Source organism: Amblyomma maculatum, chromosome 1, assembly GCF_055883805.1.
Source record: "Amblyomma maculatum isolate TAMU_Amacu chromosome 1, ASM5588380v1, whole genome shotgun sequence".
In the NCBI taxonomy this organism is placed as follows: Eukaryota; Metazoa; Arthropoda; class Arachnida; order Ixodida; family Ixodidae; genus Amblyomma; species Amblyomma maculatum.
This window is the reverse complement of record NC_139344.1, coordinates 152298225-152319326: the sequence shown is the minus strand read 5'-3', so window position 1 is coordinate 152319326 and position 21102 is coordinate 152298225. Positions and strand designations below refer to the sequence as shown.

The 21102-nt window shown below is 46.7% G+C and overlaps 1 protein-coding gene across 2 annotated transcripts in view; it reads right to left on the bottom strand.

Moving 5' to 3' along the window:
• Window positions 1–5269: 5269 nt before the first annotated feature.
• The window catches only part of Prp19 (pre-mRNA processing factor 19), a 30396-nt gene continuing 14563 nt past the window's right edge, over window positions 5270–21102 (bottom strand). For both annotated transcript variants that reach the window (XM_084589314.1, XM_084589316.1), the window contains exon 3: window positions 5270–6067. In XM_084589314.1, coding sequence (XP_084445440.1) covers window positions 5357–6067 — 711 coding nt within the window. In that variant the 3' untranslated portion in view covers window positions 5270–5356. The remainder of the gene's footprint in view (window positions 6068–21102) is intronic.

Below are 21102 nucleotides of genomic sequence, written 5' to 3'. Positions count from 1 at the left end.
GTTGCACTGCTCCCGCCTTTTCCGCTGAGCTGCTTTGATTCACGAGTCACGCCTCGGACATCTCCGCTCTTCCCACCATATGTTGCACTTCGGTCAGGCCTGGCTCGTTTCACCAACCACGGTCACTGCTTGGTCGTCCTCGTACCTCCGCCGTTCACGTTGGACGATGGTATCGCCTGCTTCCTCCGACCACGGTTACGGCTTGGTCGTCAGTCGTCATCCCACCGACCACGATTACGGCTTGGTCGTCGTCATCCCACCGCTGTTCACCAATTGTTACGTTTGGGGTTTGCGCGCCCCTCGGTAGCGTTGGCCTGGCGGCTCCGTGGACGGCGGACGGCATCAAAGGTGCCAGCAACGACGAGGCTTCTTTTAACGAAACAACCTTTACTACAACATCGTGAAGATACGGGCAGAGAAGCTGACCCGGAGAGAATACAGACACACTCACACAGCTGGTGTCTAGCGTCGTAACAACGGCGCGTCAAAGTAGTCTCTGTCCCAGCGGAGTCGGCCGCTGCTTTTTATAGGTTTTCCCGTTCACAGGGAAAGGGTAAACCCTCACAGGAAAGGGAGAGCCAAACATGTTGTTTCACGACGAATGACTCAATCGCAGATGGTCCGACCTCATCTCCTCCACCTCCTGCAGACGGGCGAGGGCGGCGCCCTCTCTCACGAGCTCCAGGCTTGGCCGGCGTTTGCACACGCACACGCACGCACACACATTTGGCGCGTGGCAGGAACACGTCGAGTCTTGCCCGCGGGAAGAAGCGTTGCGCGGCCGATGAACGGCGTCGAAATGGCCGATCCGCTCGCGGTTCTGCCTGTTGCTATGCGGTGGCCGCGTCAGCTGTCCCACTTCTCGGTGGAGAAACGTAACATGTTCTATGCGGCGGCTAGCAGACGACGCGGCCGGGCTGCGCGTAGATTTTGACGGGGTCTCCATGGAGGGCGCTGACGCACAGAGCGGCGCAGCGCCCCCTGGCCCAGGTTTTCTCCCCTATCCAGCTGAGCGTGCTTTGTGAGCATGCGCTTAGCCTCATCCTGTTTCCAACTTCGCTCTGTCATAGGGCGCTGACGCACAGAAAAGTCGCCGCTCGCGCACGCCAGTTAAAGATTTGGGCGCCTGTACATCTGGGCACTCTATTGATGTGCACTCCATTGGTGTCTTATTCATCACATGCAGTGTTTATTCCCTTCAAACTTAATTTATCCTAAGAGTGGCACAAGGTTGCTGCTGCAAGGTGCATGATGCAAACCAGCAACTTTCACTTGATGTACTAGTGGTGAAAGTGTGTTGCTATTGCTAGGGGGAAGGACTATACAACCAAGGCACAGCAGAAGCCAAATATTATAGTGATTGTGGATAATCCAGCCAGAATTCTAGTTCATCGGGACAGTTTGTCCATATCGTAACAGTAGCAACTAGTGGCTGCATGGGCAGCAAGAGCGCAGATATGCTGCAACGGTTAAAACATGCCAATGATAGTACCTTTTTTGCTTCATGCACATTGGCTACAAATGAATTACTTCTTCTCTATTCCTCTATGTGAAAACAGTCACTGACTTTGTTTCATGCATTCTGTCTCGCTTAACTGATCAGTACAGACAGATACCTTCACCGGACATGGCACTTTGGGCTGGTGGCAGAGAGAAATGGATTAATATATTGTAGCAACAAATTGTCATCACTTACTTTGCAAAAAAAAGAAACTTGCTTGTAGAAGTTGAACCCCTTATACCACACCAAAAGAGCAACAAAAAGCTGTTTAGTAACCATGCAAATTAACGAAACAAAACTCGCGAGTGCAGTCAGAGGCAGCAGATGGCGACAGGGCATAACGAAAGCAAGATTGTTCTGAAAAGTGCCACATGGCTGTCATTTATCGAAAAAGTAGCATACAAAAACAATGTTTCATACTGTAAAGGTCACTTCCTCTGATGATAATGCGGGCGATCTCCAAATTTTGGAATTGGTTTCCAAGATCAAATAAAAAAGGGCGTGCATGTCATTCATGAACGCGGACGAGTAACGAACTTCGTGCTTTACACATAACCAAACTTCAATCACAGCTGTTTCATTTAGAGCTTGCAGAAGCCGCACATTACTGTCAGTAGAACAAAACACGTCATCCCGAAAGCAGCCAAGTGCTTTTGGTCTCCGCACTTTCATTTCATTGCCGCCTTGCGAAATGCACAAATCACTCTCACTGCATGCACGGCGGAACGTGTCTGCACGCAGTAGAGGCGGTCAGAAAGCACAGCTGCGGACGGTTTGCTTTTTTTTAAATGCAGGTCTTTTCTTCACCGGAGGGCGTAAGTAATACAGTCGTACCTTAGTGGGGATCTTGCCGAAATACAAGGCTTGGGTTACCTCATAAAATAGATCGCATTTCGGGGCCGATTTGCATGTAACCGGTATGTAACAAACCTGCGTCTGAGCCACGAAGGGCTTCGTGGAGCGGCCTTGCGCCAGCGATTGAATCAATGCACAAATCGCATTTAGTTCATCCGGGGCAAGACAAGATGACTAGCCGCATGCGGTCTTTGGAGAAAACTCGCGGCACAAGTATAGCACAAGAGCGCGCACACACATCCACGCAACAACGCGCATCGCGCACTGCCACTGCTGCCACCACAACACGGGCGCCGAGAAAGTGTTGGCCGAGGTAGCCGAGGCCCACGGGTCGCCTTGTCGCTAGCGTGGAATGGGGGTGTCGGCCGCAGCTCGTAACAGCCAGCCGACGGCCTCTTCTCCCTCTCCATCTTCGTTTTCCCCCTCGCGCCGCATCCGTTTGTTGGGAACGGATATACGCGCTCCGGTCCGGCGACGTCCTATCGTTTCACATTTCGCCACCATGCCAGGAACGCGGCGCTGTCATCGCGCGGCGAAACTTGAACTTGGGTTCCCTATACGCTTCACCTACGGCCGCTAGAAAAGGAGTGTAAAAAGTGAAGGAAAACCAAAAGCGAAAGCGCATGCAGGACCACAGCGCCGTCGCCAGAGGCGAAAAAAAAAATCGCAAACAAAAGCGTGCAGAGAGGGCAAGGCGGGCCAGCCGTTACGTAGGTACTACGTCCCGTTGTTGCCACGTGATCCTCTGCATCCGACGAACGAAAAAAAAAAAAAGTCTTCCTACTCGCATGACAATACTAGTGTTTTAGAACACCGTCGAAGAGCTGAAACCCCCTAAGCAATCCCCCCCCCCCCCCCCCCCCCCCCGGCTACGCTCCTTACAGCCCAGTTAGCACTTTTTTCTTTAAAGGTATACTGAACAAATATCCAAAAATATTGAGAAAGCACCACAATTACATTTTTAAGACACGATTACACTAGTACAGACACATAATTCGGGTTAGTTTTGAGCGGATGGCTGTATTTTTGGCGTTTTCTGAGCGACCACCGGGTCGGAGGCAGCGCGCTCCCGAGTGTGAGCCGGCGGGTGTGACGTTACAACTGCCCTCAGCAACGTAATGGCCACGCGATCCCGCGGCCGCCGGCCCCGCACCTGAAGTTGGTTGTCCGGCTACACGCAGTGTCGGTTCCCCCGCGTCGCGTCGTGCACAATGCTGCAAAGTGTGGAATACTACACATGAGGGAGGTCGAGTGGGACGCGTACAGAGGGCGCGTACTGCGGACAATAGTTTTCGTGCTGGGAGGGAACGATGAATTGTGCGCAGGAACACGAGCAGCAAAACAACAACAAAAAAAAAAAAAAAACCTCCGCCTTTGCGAGTGCTACGGTGCTACTGCAGAAAGTTAAAATGAACAGGTGCGACCGGCCGCGATGGGCGTAGTTGTGACGCGATATTCGGTTTTGTCAGAGCTTTCACAGAAGCCCCTAGGTGCGGCGATTTGAGAAATAATTAAAATACTTTCCGCTGATTTGTTCATGAAGTGCATTGTTCTGGTCACTCTCAATGCGATAGCTACCATCTGCGCTGGAAATCGCGGCGGCAATTTTTTTATTCAGTATACCTTTAAGTTTTATCCTACCATAGGTGCATTGCCCCGCTTCCTTCAAGGCTATGAGGGGCAAGTCATAAAGCGACGGAGTGGCGAGAATATAAATGGCCAGAAAAGATGCGTTGACGACGAGGGTGTGAGCAAAAGGGGATAGACGTCGGGAGAGAGCTCGGTGCTCTAGCGGAGGGACGACGCAGCAGGAAAACACTTCATCGGTTTGTTGTGCATAGACGCTTAGCGCAACATAGCCATATTTTCGATTTCGCAAATCTTGCGTTTACTCGAAATTAGGTGGGAAAGAGAGCAATGGTTAGCCTTGACCGCCTAGTAAAGAGCAGAGACATTAGTCTGCCAACCAAGATCCGTATAACTCGTGCTATGGTCTTTCCAGTTGTGATGTATGGATGCGAGAGTTGGACTGTGAAAAAGGCCGACCGCCGAAGAATTGACGCGTTTGAATTGTGGTGCTGGCGAAGACTCTTGAGAGTTCCTTGGACTGCCAGAAGATCAAATCAGTCGATATTGTCGACCATAAACCCTGACTGCTCATTGGAGGGTCAAATTTTAAAGTTAAAGCTCAGCTACTTTGGTCATCTGATGAGAAGAGAGGAGTCGCTGGAGAAAGATTTGATGTTGGGAAAGGTTGAGGGTCGCCAGAGAAGGGGTAGGCAGCGAACGCGATGGTTAGATGGCATCCTCGAGGCACTGCAGATGAAGTTATGTGATGTTAGGAAGATAGTGAGAGACCGGAAAGCGTGGAGTGACATGGTCCATAGGGTCACGAAGAGTCGGATACGAGTGAACTGAACTGGCCACACCCGCTATGGACAAATATACCCTGGCCCGTACCCGGCACGAGAAATTTCGAGCGGCCCGGCCCGAGGCGGGCAGGGCACGTGCTTTCACATCGGCCGTTCACAGCCCTGAGTGCCCTTCTGCTAAGGCACCAAGCTTCACAGTTATCAGGGCAGCTATCCTGTCTTGTCGAGCCCCTCAAACCTTCGACTTATTACCGTCACCGCGGAATCATGCACACTACCGCCTGAAACTGTACTTCGACCATGCCATCGTGCCATACCCATCCTAAGCCGCCAGATGGCACCTTTTCATGGGGGAGTATTCTAAGACGAATAGTTGGTGCTTGGAGCACTCGGGCTCGCTGCTAGTCTTCGTAGCAGCGACACTGGAGCAAAGACTGTTGCCGTACAAATTGGCTCATTCACTTTGCTACACTGCTATCGCCTCAAAGCACTCTGTTTGGCACTCAATTCTGCCAATGCGTTCATGCTGATCACAAAAACCTTGTGTTTTTCGAACTTTATTAGAGCAGAATGTAATGATGAAACTTTTGCGCCTGTAAATGATGGACAGTAGGTCGTGGCGTGTCTTCTATGGCATTCCGTAAATCTTGAGGGTACGGTCCATGGAGACCGAAGCCACGTTTCGAGCACGGTGAGTGAATCGCACTCCTGTTGCCAAGGCTGTGTGGTCTGCGAATACCTTGAGTGTATCCCACTGCTTACAAAGATAGAGGCGAACATCTGTTCCTGCCACTGCGAGATAAGTACCACTCTGGTCAAAAAACAAATCTCGCACCTCATAGCCATCTTCCAGGACAATGGTTCTAAAGTTCTTCAGTTTGCGCAAATCCCACAGTTTGACTGCAGCATCCCCAGCAGCTGTTGCCAGATAATAACCATTCTCGGAGAATGCTAGTGCAGTTATTTGACCACTGTGACCAGGGAAGTTGGCGACATTGGTGCGTTCTTTCAAATCCCAAATCTTGACCAAGGCATCTGATGTGCCTGTGCCCAAAATGAGACCATCAGGATGAAATTCCGCTGCTGTCAGAGCAGAATTGTCAGGTACGCGAGCCAGTACACGCCCAGTGTGAAGGTCAGAGAAAGCCCAATGCTGGTCAGATGATGTTGACAGCAGGTAGTCGCCAGTTGCATGCAGGCTGAGGCCAGTGACTGGCCCTTCATGGGCACGTATAATCTGAGTGGTTTGTGCCGATGGAATGTGCCACACACGAACTGTGGTGTCTGGTGATGCTGTCACTGCTGTGTCCTCATCTGGGTGGAACACGACTGACGTCACCTGCGAAAGAGAAGTGAAAAAGAACAGGAAGAGGAGAATGTTCGCATAAATACGAAAGCACATTCTCTGAATGCTCATATAAAAGAAATGCAAAGTTAGCCCTGACATCTTCAATAAATTAGAAGAAAAAGAGCCCATAAGTACCATAACTCAGATGCCATGATGAGTCTGGCTGTGGCAGTCTGAAATTAGTGAAAGCTCTAGAAACACATCATATTTACTCTAATATGCACTTTTCTTTTTGACACAGAAAAATAAATCACCTAAATATGATATGTGCATTGAATCAGTATAAGAATGAAACTATGGTGGCAACACAGCAGTTTTGTGACTGCACCATAAAATGGCAGTTTGGTACTTCTTATGCATAAATATCACCTCCTAGCCCCACCACAAGCATGAATACAAATCAGTATAAGAATGAAACTATGGTGGCAACACAGCAGTTTTGTGACTGCACCATAAAATGGCAGTTTGGTACTTCTTATGCATAAATATCACCTCCTAGCCCCACCACAAGCATGAATACAGACAGGTTTCATGAGAGTTTGAAGTGTCCCTCAGCAAGGTGCAGGCTTGGACTCCCGCCAATATGTAAGTATCAGTGGCGAAGACACGCTGAGTTTACTATAACACCATGTTGCATTAAAAAGAGAGCTTGCTTTGTGTACAGAGGCAAGAGGCAATCGGGCACCCAACATGCGTTCAGTGTTATTGAAAATGTGTTCTTGACACTCACAATGTGAGTGATTAGCAGAAGAGGTAAGGATTTTTGAGCAAGACCTCCACTACATGCAAAAGCAGTTTCATGTCGTGCCAAGCATTTGACCTTCAGTCAACGTCAAACCTTCACAGTTAAGATGCAGCAACACCAATGTCGACCAATGACCTTGACCTTAAGTAATGTTACCTAGACAAACACTGTGCCAAAGAATAGCATAATTCATGATGTCATGAGACAGCATGACAGCTCTATAAATGCCTCTGCCTAGCCAGTCTTGGATCAGGAGCCGAGCACGTCGGATCGTGGCAGTTGGCAGGTAATATGACTGAGCACCCATTTGTCAAAATGTTGCGTGATGTAACAATACCACACGCTGTCAAAGCTGGGAGGTGCTGCTAACTTGGGTTTATCATTTGAGGTGGAAGAATAAGGAATCAACCTTCCAGGCCTCTAGGATGCTGAGTCAGGCATGCTAGTCCTAGGCCATGCAGACATGTATGGCTTAGTTAAAGTAGGGCTTCATATCTATGTAGGATACAAATAAAAGAGGCCAAGCATCTGATGTTCCCAATGAACAGAAAACCCACAGCATAACCACGAATAGGTATCACTCCACTTTTGATTTAACCAAGTTGAATCACTGCTAATCTTTTCTCGAGAGGGTTTCAACAGGCTGAAGAGGGGCTCATAGCCAAAAACCGCTTACTAATTTTATATGACAAAGTGGACTGACCACAGGCCTTTGACTATAAAAGTCTTGAAAGTTGGTGCCAGCAACACAGAAAGGCCTAATGCAGAGTTCAAAGCATGCAGGTAGTCAATTACGAACTTCGTGAAATGGCGCGGATTCTCGCTTTGAAGGTGAACAGGCATCAGTCAGAAAGGCAAGTGACACTTTGGCACCTCTACTTAGCGATATTAGAGCAGTTGCAGGTTGGTTGTTCAAGTGAAGACTAATTTTTTACAGTATTAAAATTGTGCACTTGCAACTTAGGGAAAGTTAGAATTAAATATGGTAAGCATGATAGCATATGAAAGAAGATCTGATAGCCATTTTCATTAGTAAATCTCAAGCAGCTTTTCTTGCTTTCGTAGAGGAGAATAAGTATTTCACTTGTCAATCCAAGTTAGGCTGGAGAGTGCCATTAATCATTACAGAACAGTCCACTTTTGTGTGAGTACACTCTTTTACTATCCTTCGAGGGCAAGCTAGACTCCTCCAAAGCACTTAAGGGGTTAAAAAGGGAAGCTGAAGCGGTTTTCAAATTGCATGAAATTTGGTGGTTGGAAAGAAGGGGTATTATTAATCATGTGTGTCAATTATTTTTTTTTTCAATTCTGTTGACAAGAAAAACCGAAATCACTTGTTAAAAATACGCCGCGGTCACGCCCTCGTCGTTGCCGGGAGCAGTGGAGGCGGGGCGTCGAAACTGCAGAATAGGCGGCTGTGACGTCAATTTGGGAATGCCGGCCAGCTGCACGTTTGCTTCGTTCCGCCCCGACGAATAATATTCGTCAACATTTTTGTGCAACCCCGATAACTCCAAAATTTCAGTGTTCACAGTGGGCCTCGATTTCAACACCGAGTCATCAATGAATGCCAAAAGCCATTTATACCACCGAAAACATGGCAAACCTGGTTGAACCTTTTTGGCGTGATAAAGCAAAAATTCATGAATACTGCATGATGAACCTCTTGTCCTATCTGAAGACCAAAAACTGTAAGCAACCTCCATAGCTACACACACCTGGTTACACTGCCAGAAGGCTGATGCCACTGTCCTGGGCCAGACACACTATGTAAGCCTTATGGTGAAAACATTTATTAGGCTGTACAAGGAACAGGAGGTATGCTTGGATCAGCCCGTAAGGGACCAGTCATTACAAGTATTAGGTGGAGGTCCCTAGTTCAAAACCCCAGAGGCGATGGCCGCCACCCCGGCACGCCCGACTAAAGCTTGTTGGGCCTATAGGGACCGGGCGCCCGTTGTATGGCGTCACCGTCGCCTTGGTGGAACAGCGCCGCCCGCGGCGGAGTGCCGAAACAGCGGAATGGAGAGGCAGCTGAGTGGTGCAGTAGTTTCCGTTCTGCAAGGCATTTTTGAGCCTGTCCCTACCCGTCGTTTTGCGGTGTGGCTTTGAGAGCTTTGAGCTGCTTTGAGTAATCGCAAGGAATATTTTTTGACCGGGAAATCTTGAAAAAGAAAAGGGCCGTTCTCGGCAAGGCGTGCGTGTTTTTGCTAGGAACACCTTCGTTAGGCACTTGTTAAGGCGACTTTGAAGACTGGAATTGCGACTGCACTGCGCGTCTATCTTATATTAGGTCTAGTCCCTGAAGATCAAATACCGCCGAGCCGTGTAGCCGTGACGCCGTAGTAGTGGTAGTTGTAATGTTCAGCATTCATGTAAAATGAAAAAGATGCTGCACCTGTCCTTTCTGGTAATAGCTGGGCTCAAACAATTCAGAGTAGAATAATAGCAAATGACATTCCAGTTTCAACCTTGCAACAAGAGCTGTAAAAGGAGAAAAATAAACAAGCAAGACAAAAGTAGGATCCTATTTATGGTTGGAATAGCAAACACACATATACTTCCAGGACTTCCTGCACAATTACGCTACAATAGCACACTGAACCCGGCCTTGAGACTATCAAACTTAATCATAATATAAACCAAATGAGTAATACCACCTCAGCATCATTTTTACTTTTACGGCAATGCTCTTGTTGAACACGTCAAAGCTACTACATATAATTGACTTAGAAAATATTATACTATGCATGCCTTTCTCCCGACATGCTGCGGAGGTTGTGAAAAGAAAAAAGAAAATTAAATTTCCTGCTAGCGTTTTTTCAGCGCAGGAAATTCAATGCGATTGACCACACCTGCCTTGAACATCTGAAGGCAATAGTCCAATACTGTCAAACTGTTAAATACAATCTAAAGAAAAAACACACAGTGTGATGTGTCGTAAGATAAGCCACCGACAACTAAGAGAGCGTTCTATAGTTAAATGAATACCTCTGATGGCTCGTTCGCTAAGGTGGTCTACTTTCTCAGCGTACCACGAACTTGAGGGGCCGATACCTAGCTGACCTCGATACCTGATGAGTGTGAGGGGACACGACCATGTATGTAGTTTTCTATTTGCACATAAAGGAATCCGGATAACTGAAAGCCATTCTTTTTACAACTTTGTCACTGCAGCTTGCCGGACTGCTGCTAAATCTGTTTACATTGGCCATAGAAGCAATTTCTGAGAGAGGTAAAACGGTCTTGTCATACTACGCCGCAATCAGGAAATCTCACGTTCACTAAAACGCCGATGAGAAACACATGTATTTAGGCGGGCCAGGAAATGGAAACTGCTGAGAAAATACGTAAAGCCGTGTCAGGTGCAACGTGAATGCGAAAAAAAAAAAAAAAACAACTGCTACACGGCCTTCGAAATTAAAAAAAAAAATGCTACGTTTATGCTCGTTTCCACAAATTAAATTGCATTTTTTTTTCTTGTTCGACTTTTATATGAAGCCGATAGCAGATTTTGTGACCATGCGGTATTGATTGAGCTGTGAAATGAGTGATTTTATTAGGCAGAATGGACATGCCACAAACAAATGTTAACAAATTCTAAGAGCATCAACGCAGAGCTCTCAGCGCATTTTCATTGGTTGACAAACGAAGAGAGGAAAAATGACAAGATCATGGTAATAGGAATTGTTCATGTCTCCTATCTGCTCTTTCTGGTAAGAGAAAAAAGTAAATTATCTTTGACTATGTCAGCGAAAGTATCTGCACAAACATTGTCTCTGCCCATCACTGAAGATCGCAACGCAGCCCGAACGACGATGGTGGAGCTGCCTTTTCTTTTTCCGTGCTGGGGTTTTCTTGTACACAGGCGGGGAAATGCTAGCGTTGTAACTTATGCTGTTGGGTTACTTCGATTTCCAATTGTCAATAAAGTGACTACAGATGAAGGAGTGCGGCTTCGACTCCGAGACTCTCGTGCCATCACTCCTAGGGAACAGAAGGCACAGAGCATCCGGTAGCAAGCGGAATTTTAAAAATTCGGCACTTTCCATGACCACACAGTAACCAAACACATAGATTAGTGCCTGCCTTTCAAAGAACCATGCTTAGGTCACCCGCCACTCATGCTTCTGTGGAAACCCGTAGAAATGAATAGACTTAAAAACGTCCGACGAGTTTGCATAGCTGCCAGTGGAGCCATCAATGCACGTTTCGCCAGCCTTGTTTGGCCAGACTTCATTTCACTGGACATATTCGCAAAACTAGCCCAACTTTCTGTTCTCTTGATATATTCACGCACAACTTCATCTAAACCTTAGGATTTCCAATTTCCACACAAACCAACGACAAACAGTATGCTCCAATGCGCTGGCAATGCGCCGGCCGGGGCCGGCGCATTCCGGCGATTGAGCGATGCGCCGAGAGGCGGCGCCACCCGTTCAGCTGTCTGGTCCCTATAAGTCGTAGCAGTCGAGCAGGGTCGCTGCAAGCGGACGGCATTAGTGCTTGCTACTCGCTTGGCTGAAGCTCACCACAAAAATGCACTAGCTTAAATGTTTCACTACATTGCTATGCCAGGGCTGAAAGAAACATTTATCTGCCCTACTACATTTTTGTGGCCAGCTTCATTCAAGCAAGTAGCCAGCACTAATGCAGTCATCTGGCAGAAAAGCCAGAAGCCAAGGGCTTACAAACATCTTCTATGCTCGCAGTCTGTTCAGTTATTTCTATCATACCCTGTCATTTCATGGAAGGCCTTGGTTTAACCCATGTATGCAGTGAGAATCTAGCAATTTCTTTACAGTTCAGTACTCACAAATGTCGCACAGCTGTAAACATGCTTGCTTATTACGAATTATGTTGTAATTATTGTGAAATTATCTTTTATGCTATGGCACTGCGTATCAGATAAAATGAACCCCAGTGACCACACAAACCCGGTTATAATGAACGAGAAGGCACACCTGATACACCCACATGCCGGTACATCCCCACACGCACTGGCAGTCTGTGTGCATGGGTATAGACCATTTTACGACCCTTGGAGAAACCAGTTTGACTGGCCTGTTAGGGGGGGAGGGTCAACTCTTTCCTTTGCTACGGAAGCAGCCCAGCGCCCCAATACGGCAGCACCCTTCACTCTTCTGTAGTAAAATTGTCTATACCAGCTGGGGAATGCATGTACAGTCAGACTTGAAACGCGGCAAGTGTGAGACAGAGGCAGCGTTGAAATCAAAACTGCTACACAGTCAGTGATAATGAAAGAGTGCCAGTGATTTGAGAAATGTGAATACAAGCAACAAGTTACCGTATTTACTCGCGTAATGAACCCACCCCCCACTTTTGTCGTCGAAAATTGAATTTTTTTTTTACGTCGCGTAAATAACGCGCACCCGCCCGCAGGGTCGGTGTTCAGCATGTTCGCGTTATCTCGGCTCAATTGGCCGGCGCTGTCGACTGTCGACGATCATAAAATTGTCTGATCGCGCAGTGATAAAATAAACATCATTTGAAGCCAACGATGCTGAACACCGGCGACGCGAACGCGGGTGACGCGGGCGTCGACTGCACGCTTTCGTTGATCGTTCATTGACCTTGCATGATTCGTTGGTGGATGCGCAAAGGGCTTTACTGGGGCGTCCTCTTTGAAATGGGGTGACGGCAGTTTCCACCACGCTCGGCTATTTTCTTTGTATTTCTCGAACCAATTTGTCAAACTTCTCTAGATTTTTTTTTTACAATGATGATGATGATGCAGGTTGCCGAGTGCCATCTATTAAATGCAAAGCAAACCTCTGCTTATAGCGCCATGCATGCGCGGCGGCGGCAGAACGAAGTAAAGACAACGCACTTGGACAGCGTCGGTCGCCATTTCGCCAGTCCTATTTTGTTGCTGTTTAAGTGCTTCGCTACGACCTTTGCATTATTTCGTGCGTGCTGTGCATTTTCTGCGCGTTGTGCGATGGGGCGTTGCGCTAGCTACACGGCCGGTTTTAAGCTCAAAGTCGTGGAGCATGCTTTGGAGCATGGCAATCGCGCGGCTGGACGGCATTTTAGTGTAGACCCCGTGCGTGTGCGCTACTGGAGGAATCAACAAGAGGAACTCAGAGCGACGAAGAAAGATCGCCGGGCCTTTCGCGAGCCGAAGCAGGGCAAGTTTCCTCGCGTCGAGGAAGAAGTTCTGAGCTATGTGAAGAGGCTCCGCAACGAAGGATGTGCCGTATCCCACGAGCTGATACAGAATCACGCGCGGGCCACTGCAAGAAGTCACGGCATTGCCGCGAGTGAATTTAAGGCGAGCAGTGGTTGGACGACTCGTTTCATGCGCCGGAACGGGTTGTGCCTCAGAAGGCGTACTACGTTATGCCAGCGGCTGCCGGCAGACTGTGGGGACAAAGTGCGTGATTTCCACCGCTTTGTCATTCGGATCCGTGAGGACAAAAAGTTCCTGCTGTCGCAAATCGGGAACGCGGACCAGACGTGGATTCAGATAGCGGACCAGTTGAAGCGTGGATTCAGATAGCGAGCCCGAGTGAGACAGACCATAAGCAGCCAGCAGCATGAAAATAAAAATGAATTTTTAATTCCCATTCATCGCGTACGTGTTTTTACTATAAAGGTAAGGTTGGGATTGCGATTTTCCTATCTTCATTGTGACATGAAATTTCGACCTAAAAAATATCTAAATTTTTTTTCCCCGCGTAATGAACCCTCCCCCCAAATTTATGTCAACTTATCTGGAAAAAAGGTGGGTTCATTACGCGAGTAAATACGGTATGCCTAGGTGGACTTGTCAGTTGCATGGTGTGCATCGACTGCCCAATCTGATCACCGCATTCTGCGATGCTGGTGTGTGCAGGCGCATGCATGCATGCAGAGCACAGACAGCAGAGTCTCAGTCACCTTTGGCTGGACTGGCTGGGCTAATCAACCAAAATGAACTAACATAGCAGTCTCTTTGCAGGTAAGTGCTAGTTGCCATCTGGTTCATAGGTAGAAGCAGCTCTCACTTCTGCTCAAGAACCTAGCAGCTGAGGTGGGATGAAGCTTTTTGTATTGGAGCCCAATACACTGCTGGGGCCGTATTACGCACCGCTCTCAAACGGATCGCTCTCAAAATCGCTCTCAAAGGCCTATGTCCTATTGGTCAGTTCTGACCGGTCAGTTCTGCGTCACCGGTGGACGTCATCAGACGTCATGAACACGAAAGAAATGATGACGTTGGGCACTTAAATATGGCCGCCAATTGAGAGCGTTTTTTTGAGAGCGACAGAAGCAGTCTCAAACGTTTGAGAGTGAAAATGGCGGCCGCGTAAATTGCGATGCGCCGCTTTGAGGCATTGTATCGGCGATCCACAGCGAAGAATGAAGCACGAGGACGCGTTTGACTTGCCGGACAAGTTGCTCCGGCTCTGTTCAACTCGGGAACAAGCAGAAAGTGTAGTGACTGCGCGACGATTGCCGACGAACATCGATGAACGGCGGCTTGCGGGCGAGTGCGTCGTCACCGCGGCGGCAAGCGCACCGCATTTTTTTGCTACCGGAGGCTTCCAACCACGATTATACCGTGCTTCCAACGTACGTAGGGAATGTAAGGTCGTTTGCATCACGCAGTGCGTCGGTAGCGGAAGCCATCGGGCGGAACGATGATTGCCGTCAAGGATACGGAAACAAGTCGCTAGGCAAGGGGTTCTACGCACGTTGTGAACATCACAATAGTGAGTAGATTTTGTTATTGACTGCGTGTGTTTGCCGAAGAGTTCTGAAGATCATAGTAAACTTGTATTGTGCCTGCTTTATCTCAGATCTGCGAAGCGAACACGCGCATTTCGTGACCCTGGCTGCCCCGCCGGACCAACGCCTCCTCCACGGCGCGTTCGTCTAGCGTTTGTGAATGCGCCGTAAAAACGCCTGCTTCTTTTCATTTCATCCTTCTGTCAATTACATATGCGCGAATCAAAAGCGTCCAAAATAAAGTTGTAAGTTCAGTGCAGTTGTGTGTGTCCCTAGTCTTGTCCTTGTCTGCCAGCGCTGCGACACCATAATGTTTGATAGCGGTACTCCTGTGCACCGAAAGGTGATCGATTTTTCCTGATTAAGCTCTAAAAACCCGTGTTGGTCATCGAACGATCTTGATTATATGCATTGATGTGTGCAATACCACTTGTTGTAAGTCGGCTTCTCTGCAAGGCTTTTTTTCCAACCAAAAGGTCTCGTTCCCACTGTTGCATTGTTTTCTAACAGTTGTCTTCAAAATGACCTAGCGAGAGCTGTCGAAAGGGTTCTGTATACCTGCCCTTTATATGTAAAGCACAGGATGAAGGGACTATTGATTGTCCAGCGCGCCTTGCTCATCGATGACTGGTTTCGGGCCATTTGTCACGCTCCCTGCCTGCGACACATTCGCGGCTTGAAAGTGAATGCGCCGTAAAAACGCCTGCTTCTTTTCATTTCTGCAAAGACCGGGAGTCTTTTCTGAGGACAAGACTTTTTTTTTTTTTTTTTTTTTTTTTTTTTTTTTTTTTTTTTGAAAACAAGCCTTGCAGGGAGAGACTGACTTAGATTTCGGCTTCGGCAAGAGATACATTTCCTGAATATGCTGAGATGGGCTATATGCCAAAGAATGCATGTTGCAGTGAAATTTTGTGCATGGCAAAAGCAATAGGAGACAAATATTTATAGTGTTTAAATTTATTTGCTGCCTAAGAAATCTGGGTGCTTCTGTTATGCAGGTAATCATCACTACCAAGTTACAAGGCTGTCCTTACAATGATGCTTGCCTAAACAGCATTGGCACACGTTGTAAGCATTCCTGCGAATGTTTACGATTCTGGCTGTGGGCTACTTAGTATGGATCTTCAATTGAGTGCTAAAGCATGCTCAAAAGCTGTTGAGATTAGCAAAAGATGGGCCTAAGTGGATGTCATATTTTGGTTACCCATGAGACGGCAACTACCCACTGAAGGCATGGTCGATTACACCAGCGCCAAGCCATCCCAGTCCCAGCTCGCTGTCTCTTCTCTGCTACCATCTTGCAGCCTGGTACAGTTGGCTGTGGTCACTGTGGTGTAAACATGCTTAAACTGAAAAGTGCAGTATTACAGCAAGGCAGTAAATGTTCATGATGCTGATTGTAATCAGAAAATACTACCAACAAAGATCTTTTTTTTTTTTACTGCCACTTATATTCAGTAGAAACACTTATTTCTTGGCAGCACCATTTCACTTGATTGTTTTTACTGCAAAAGAGGCAGCATATAGAGAAGCACATGTACCTTGATATGCATTGATCATACAACATTGACATGTACATTCGAGAATAAATTACTAGGCCCAAAGAAGCCATTCCATTGCATATTGAAGCTACCTATACAAATAGGTACTGTATGCATGGTGCAGTATACAAAATGCTTATATATCAGATATAACAAAGCTGTAGCTGCTGCTCTGCTGTAGCAGCTGCTAGGAGAATAGTGCATTTTACTTGGCTTCAGTGCCCAGAATGACTGCTGAATGACAAAAATCTTAGTGACAATAAAATAACTGCAATCATAACAAATGCATTGCTGGGGCTATGTGTGAATAAAGGTTATTTTACACTAATAAAACGTGCAACACTGTCAAGAAGAATGCTAAACAGCTTGAAGACAGTAGAGGAAGCTAAACTATAAGCATCCAATAAATGACTACGCCATAAATGTGTGATACATTTTGCACAGCTACTTTTGTCATTGGCATTTATTTTCTAAGTCTTTTCAACTATTAAAACAAAAAAAATCATCTTCTGTTCAAACTGATATTTTATTAGAAAATGCTTGTGCATAATTCACACAATATTGAAAGAGAATGCGTAATGTGTGTAAAATGAACATATTTTGAAATACTAAAGACTCTTTGGTGGATATAAAGGCACTTGAAAGCTAGTTGTCATAGTGCGATCGCAGAAATTGAGCCGATTTCGAGCTCGCTCGCGGCATCACATGCATGATACGCTTGCTTTTCCTGCCGACAGAGTGAACACTGTCTAGCACGAACAGAAACTATGACACCGTCAGAGAGGCCTTGCAACAATGTGCGACCAACACCATCACTCTTACCGCTGCGCGAAATGCAACATACTAGACATCCCTGCTCAGGCCTACCTTTATCGCCTCTAAACTGAGGTCTGGTAGAACAAACTCGTTCTCGCCTCGGTGACAATTAAAAAAAAAAAAAAAAGTGCTTTCTTTCTCTTGAACAAACCAAAACGGAGCGTAAACGTCGGTTTCTGTACCTCACACAGAACATCAGCAACTGAACATGAACGGAATGGAGCAGCAGTAGCATCAATCGCAATATGCAGAACCGAGCCCAATGTGCCTGAAGTCAACTGGTTGCGAAGCACAGCAGCGAGTCACTGCGGCTTGCACGACAAGTCAGTGGTGAAGGGTCGTGCGTGGGATCTCGTTTCCCGCACTGCAGTCGCGAGCTCTTGCATAGCGGCTGACACCTACTTTACTGATACTCTCAGCTTCCATCTATCGGCAGAAGTAATAGTGTAGCCTTCATTTTCCTCTTGTATTTTCCAAAGAAACAACACTAGATCACATGGCTACCGCTCGTCGCTCTTGTCATCGCTGGTAAGCACTGAAAAACACTCTTCAGCAAGCTATTTTCGTGACGAACACTTTCACCGAGCTGGTCACTGCAGGTTCGTAGCCATTACTGCTTTCAGTCAGATTTTTCCGGCAACTAACAACATCCGCAGAGGACCTCGATTTTAAACTACGCGTAAAAATCAGCAACTAGTCGGGAAAATCAGCTGTTTTTTGCAGGCCGCCATGTTCACGCCTCGCTGTCGTCAGCTGACCCTCGCGGCGAAAATCGTTACCTAGGCGCACATTTAATTGTAATACTGATATTGCTTCTATTTTTTAGTTGCCGTATTATAGCTTCGAACAATGTTTCTTAGGTAAATAGAACATTTATACTTTTATTCGCTGCGTTTTCACAAAAAATGTTTGCACACGGCCCCTTTATCGTGCAAATAAAAGTTTCCGGGGTGGGGCTTTGCTATTAAGCACCCTAGCCTGCTTGTAATTGGCTAAAGCCTTGATGTCGTCACACTTCACATGTCTGAGCCTCGTCATTTTGACGTCACGCTCTCAAACTTGAGAGCGATTTTGAGAGCGGTGCGTAATACGGCCCCTGGTTCTCTCATAGCTTGAGTTGCTTTGGGATGTTAAACCCCACAAACCAACCAACACTGCTGATTCACTCATACGTTCTAAGGAAAGGTAAGCTCCTACAACTTGGCCCCTATACCATTACATCTTTGAAAGCATGGAGACAAGGTCCTCCAACTACTACCAGTTCACATGAATGCCTCAATTGCTATTTGTATTATTATGCCTCTAAAGCTGCTTGCTTACAGAAACAGTATAAAACCTTTGCAAAACCATGCAATTGCAGTCAGCTTTTCCATCTAGTGGGTGTGGCCTGTCTCTCCTTGAGGCAGAGGTTGGTTACAATGGTGAATATGTAGATTTCAAGCCTTATGCCATGCATGAACCTGGTGAGCAGCAGGAGGGTGCATGGCACCTGCAAAGTAATGGCTTGGCCGAGGAGCTCTTAATCCCTCAATTGTGACATCAGCACAACGCAGAAAAGTATGCGAAGAATAGCTGTGGCCACTATTGTCATAATAGCCACTTTCTGCCCTGCAGCCAATTTCTGCCCTCAAAACTGGTTTAGTCGCCATGGTGAAGGGGCTTTTGCTGTGCAGAAAAGCTTACTTCCAGAGTTTTGCAAAGGGTCCATAGGCTAACAGCACATCACCACGCTGAAGAACTTATAGAGCGAGTCAAGTTGCTAGGGTGCTGTTTAAAGTAACAGGTGTGCACAGCGGACATTTAAAAGAGACAAAAAGTTTCACCTATACCTGCCTCCGCACTTTTACTTTTTTTTTTGCAATAGGGCCAATTCCACTTATTATGAACTTCGAGATAAAACAATACAGTCCACGTGACCCTCAGGTTCGTTACAAATGAGCTCGACTATCCATGTGAAGTTACTGTTGACCTGCGTTTTCCCTCCATTGATCTAGTCATGCACGTATTCTCTGCTGCACAAGAAGCTGATTAATCACTACTTCAGCTGACTCCAGCTGACATTCTGAACCTCCACAGGCTCCTCCAGGTTGTAAACAATACCTATTCCACAATCTGCTGCTTCAGCAAGCAACTTTGAGGCACACCTATGTGCACCTTACATTGCAGGCATCTCAGCAAACTACACTATGCAGCCTGTCCAGAGCTGAAGTCTTGCAAAGCAGTGTCCAATGAGTCCTTAAAGTAGCAGTTTAGTAAATTTTGCTAGCTTCAATAATCTGTTTGAGCAGTTTTCTGCTAAAATCATTGCCCAGACTGATGGGGTGGCCCTTCACAAACAGCAAATGTTGGAGGGTTGTCTTGTACACCGACAAGCCAGTCAATTTCAAACCACCTTTGCCACTGTGAGACAAAATGACATCGCATATACACTGAGCAAAAATGCAAAATGTTCGCCTTTTCTTAATGTCATGAACAGAAATTCAGACGTATAAAACCACAATAAGTTCTGCAAACATCTGGGCTTGATAGCGGCTTGAATTCAAGAGTACGAGAATTATAACCTTATGCTGCGCACCACACAAAAGCAGCTGCCACAGCAAACATGAAATGTAACCAGCCACAGCTACTTTGGCTTGATATGGCTTCGATTGGCTGCTTAGTCGATGATGACGATGGTACTAGTGTGGCCACTGATGGTGATGCTGGAGAAAATGATGAAGCTACAGATTCCTGGTGCTGGTTTCGGAATCCTTGTGTGGGCAGAGGCAACTTATCGGGAGATACAGGGCAGTGGTCATACAATTGGAACGTTTGGTCAAAAATTAGGAGTCTCCAATGTGAATCGGGAGCGTCGGCAGGTATGAAGCAGTCTTGTAAATTTATTATAGCAAGATGCAAAACTCAACAAAGAAACAAAAAGAACTATACGCAATGCCATTTCATTCTGTTCAGTGTGCATGAGCCAGCTGTTGGCGGAGTGAACATGTGCTGACTACACCAATTGTGTTATGAAATATCTGTGCGGCCCCTGCAGCATTACACTACCAATCATCGCCAACTTGTTCTTTGCGACGAAATGATTTCTGTCCCATTGCAAGCCACCATGCTTAATAGAATTTTTGATGGGCTAAGAACCTGTCTTGGCGTAAGATACCCCAAAGTTTCTTCTGTTGTTGAAAAGCTTTTGAAGCTTACTTTTGTTTATTCTTTTTTCAAACTTTCCATTTTATTTTCTGTTGCCATTTCCTCTCCAATGAATGCACTCCACTTTACAGTTTAGCTCTGTGTAGCCTATTAAAGTGCCAAATGAGGTGATGGTTTGGTTTGGTTTCTGGGGTTTAACGTCCCAAAACGACTCGGGCTACGAGAGACGCCGCAGTGGAGGACTCCGGAAATTTCTACCACCTGGGGATCTTTAACGTGCCAGGAGAGAGCACATGCTGCTCACGATGGAACAATCGACTATGTGACTGTGACAGGCGCTTTCACAGACTGATATCCTGCTGTATTCATGACATCTTGTACGGTGATAATTTGCTCTTAAAGCATTATGCAAAGCTATCTAGCTTAGGAATAAATGAAACCCTGGCTCATATTCTATGCTCTAAGTGTTTGTGTGACCGCCATGTTACAAAAAAAAAAATTAATCAAGCAATGCTCGCCGTGGTGGTGCAGTGGTTAGGGTGCTCGATTGCTGCGTCCAAGGATGCGGGATCGAGTACCGGCCGCGGCAGTCACTTTTTGATGGAGGCAATACACAAGGAACCTCAGCGGTGTCAGTGCACATTAAACAATCCTAGGCAGCGGAAATTTCCACAGCCCTCAATTACAGCATCTCACATAGTCTGAGCCACTCTGGGATGTTAAACCCCATGAACTGAAACAAATCTAATCAAGCAGAACTGATGAATAACAAATGCATTCCTCCAAAAGAAAACTTTCAGCCTGTTATTTCCTGCACTTCATGAGCCAGCTGATTAAATTAAGTCCGTGAAAACGTTAACTTCATTTGAAAGATTTTTGGAGTAACACTACAATAGTGAGAAAGTGGCGTCGAAAGCAACCACCGAGCGCTCTCTTCAAAAGGCCATGCTATCAACAGGGAAAATGTGCACGTGCTGGTTGCCGAAAGAAAGTCACCTCCTTGTTTTCACCCTGTATCCCTGAAAACCCAAAAAGCTAATTGCTAG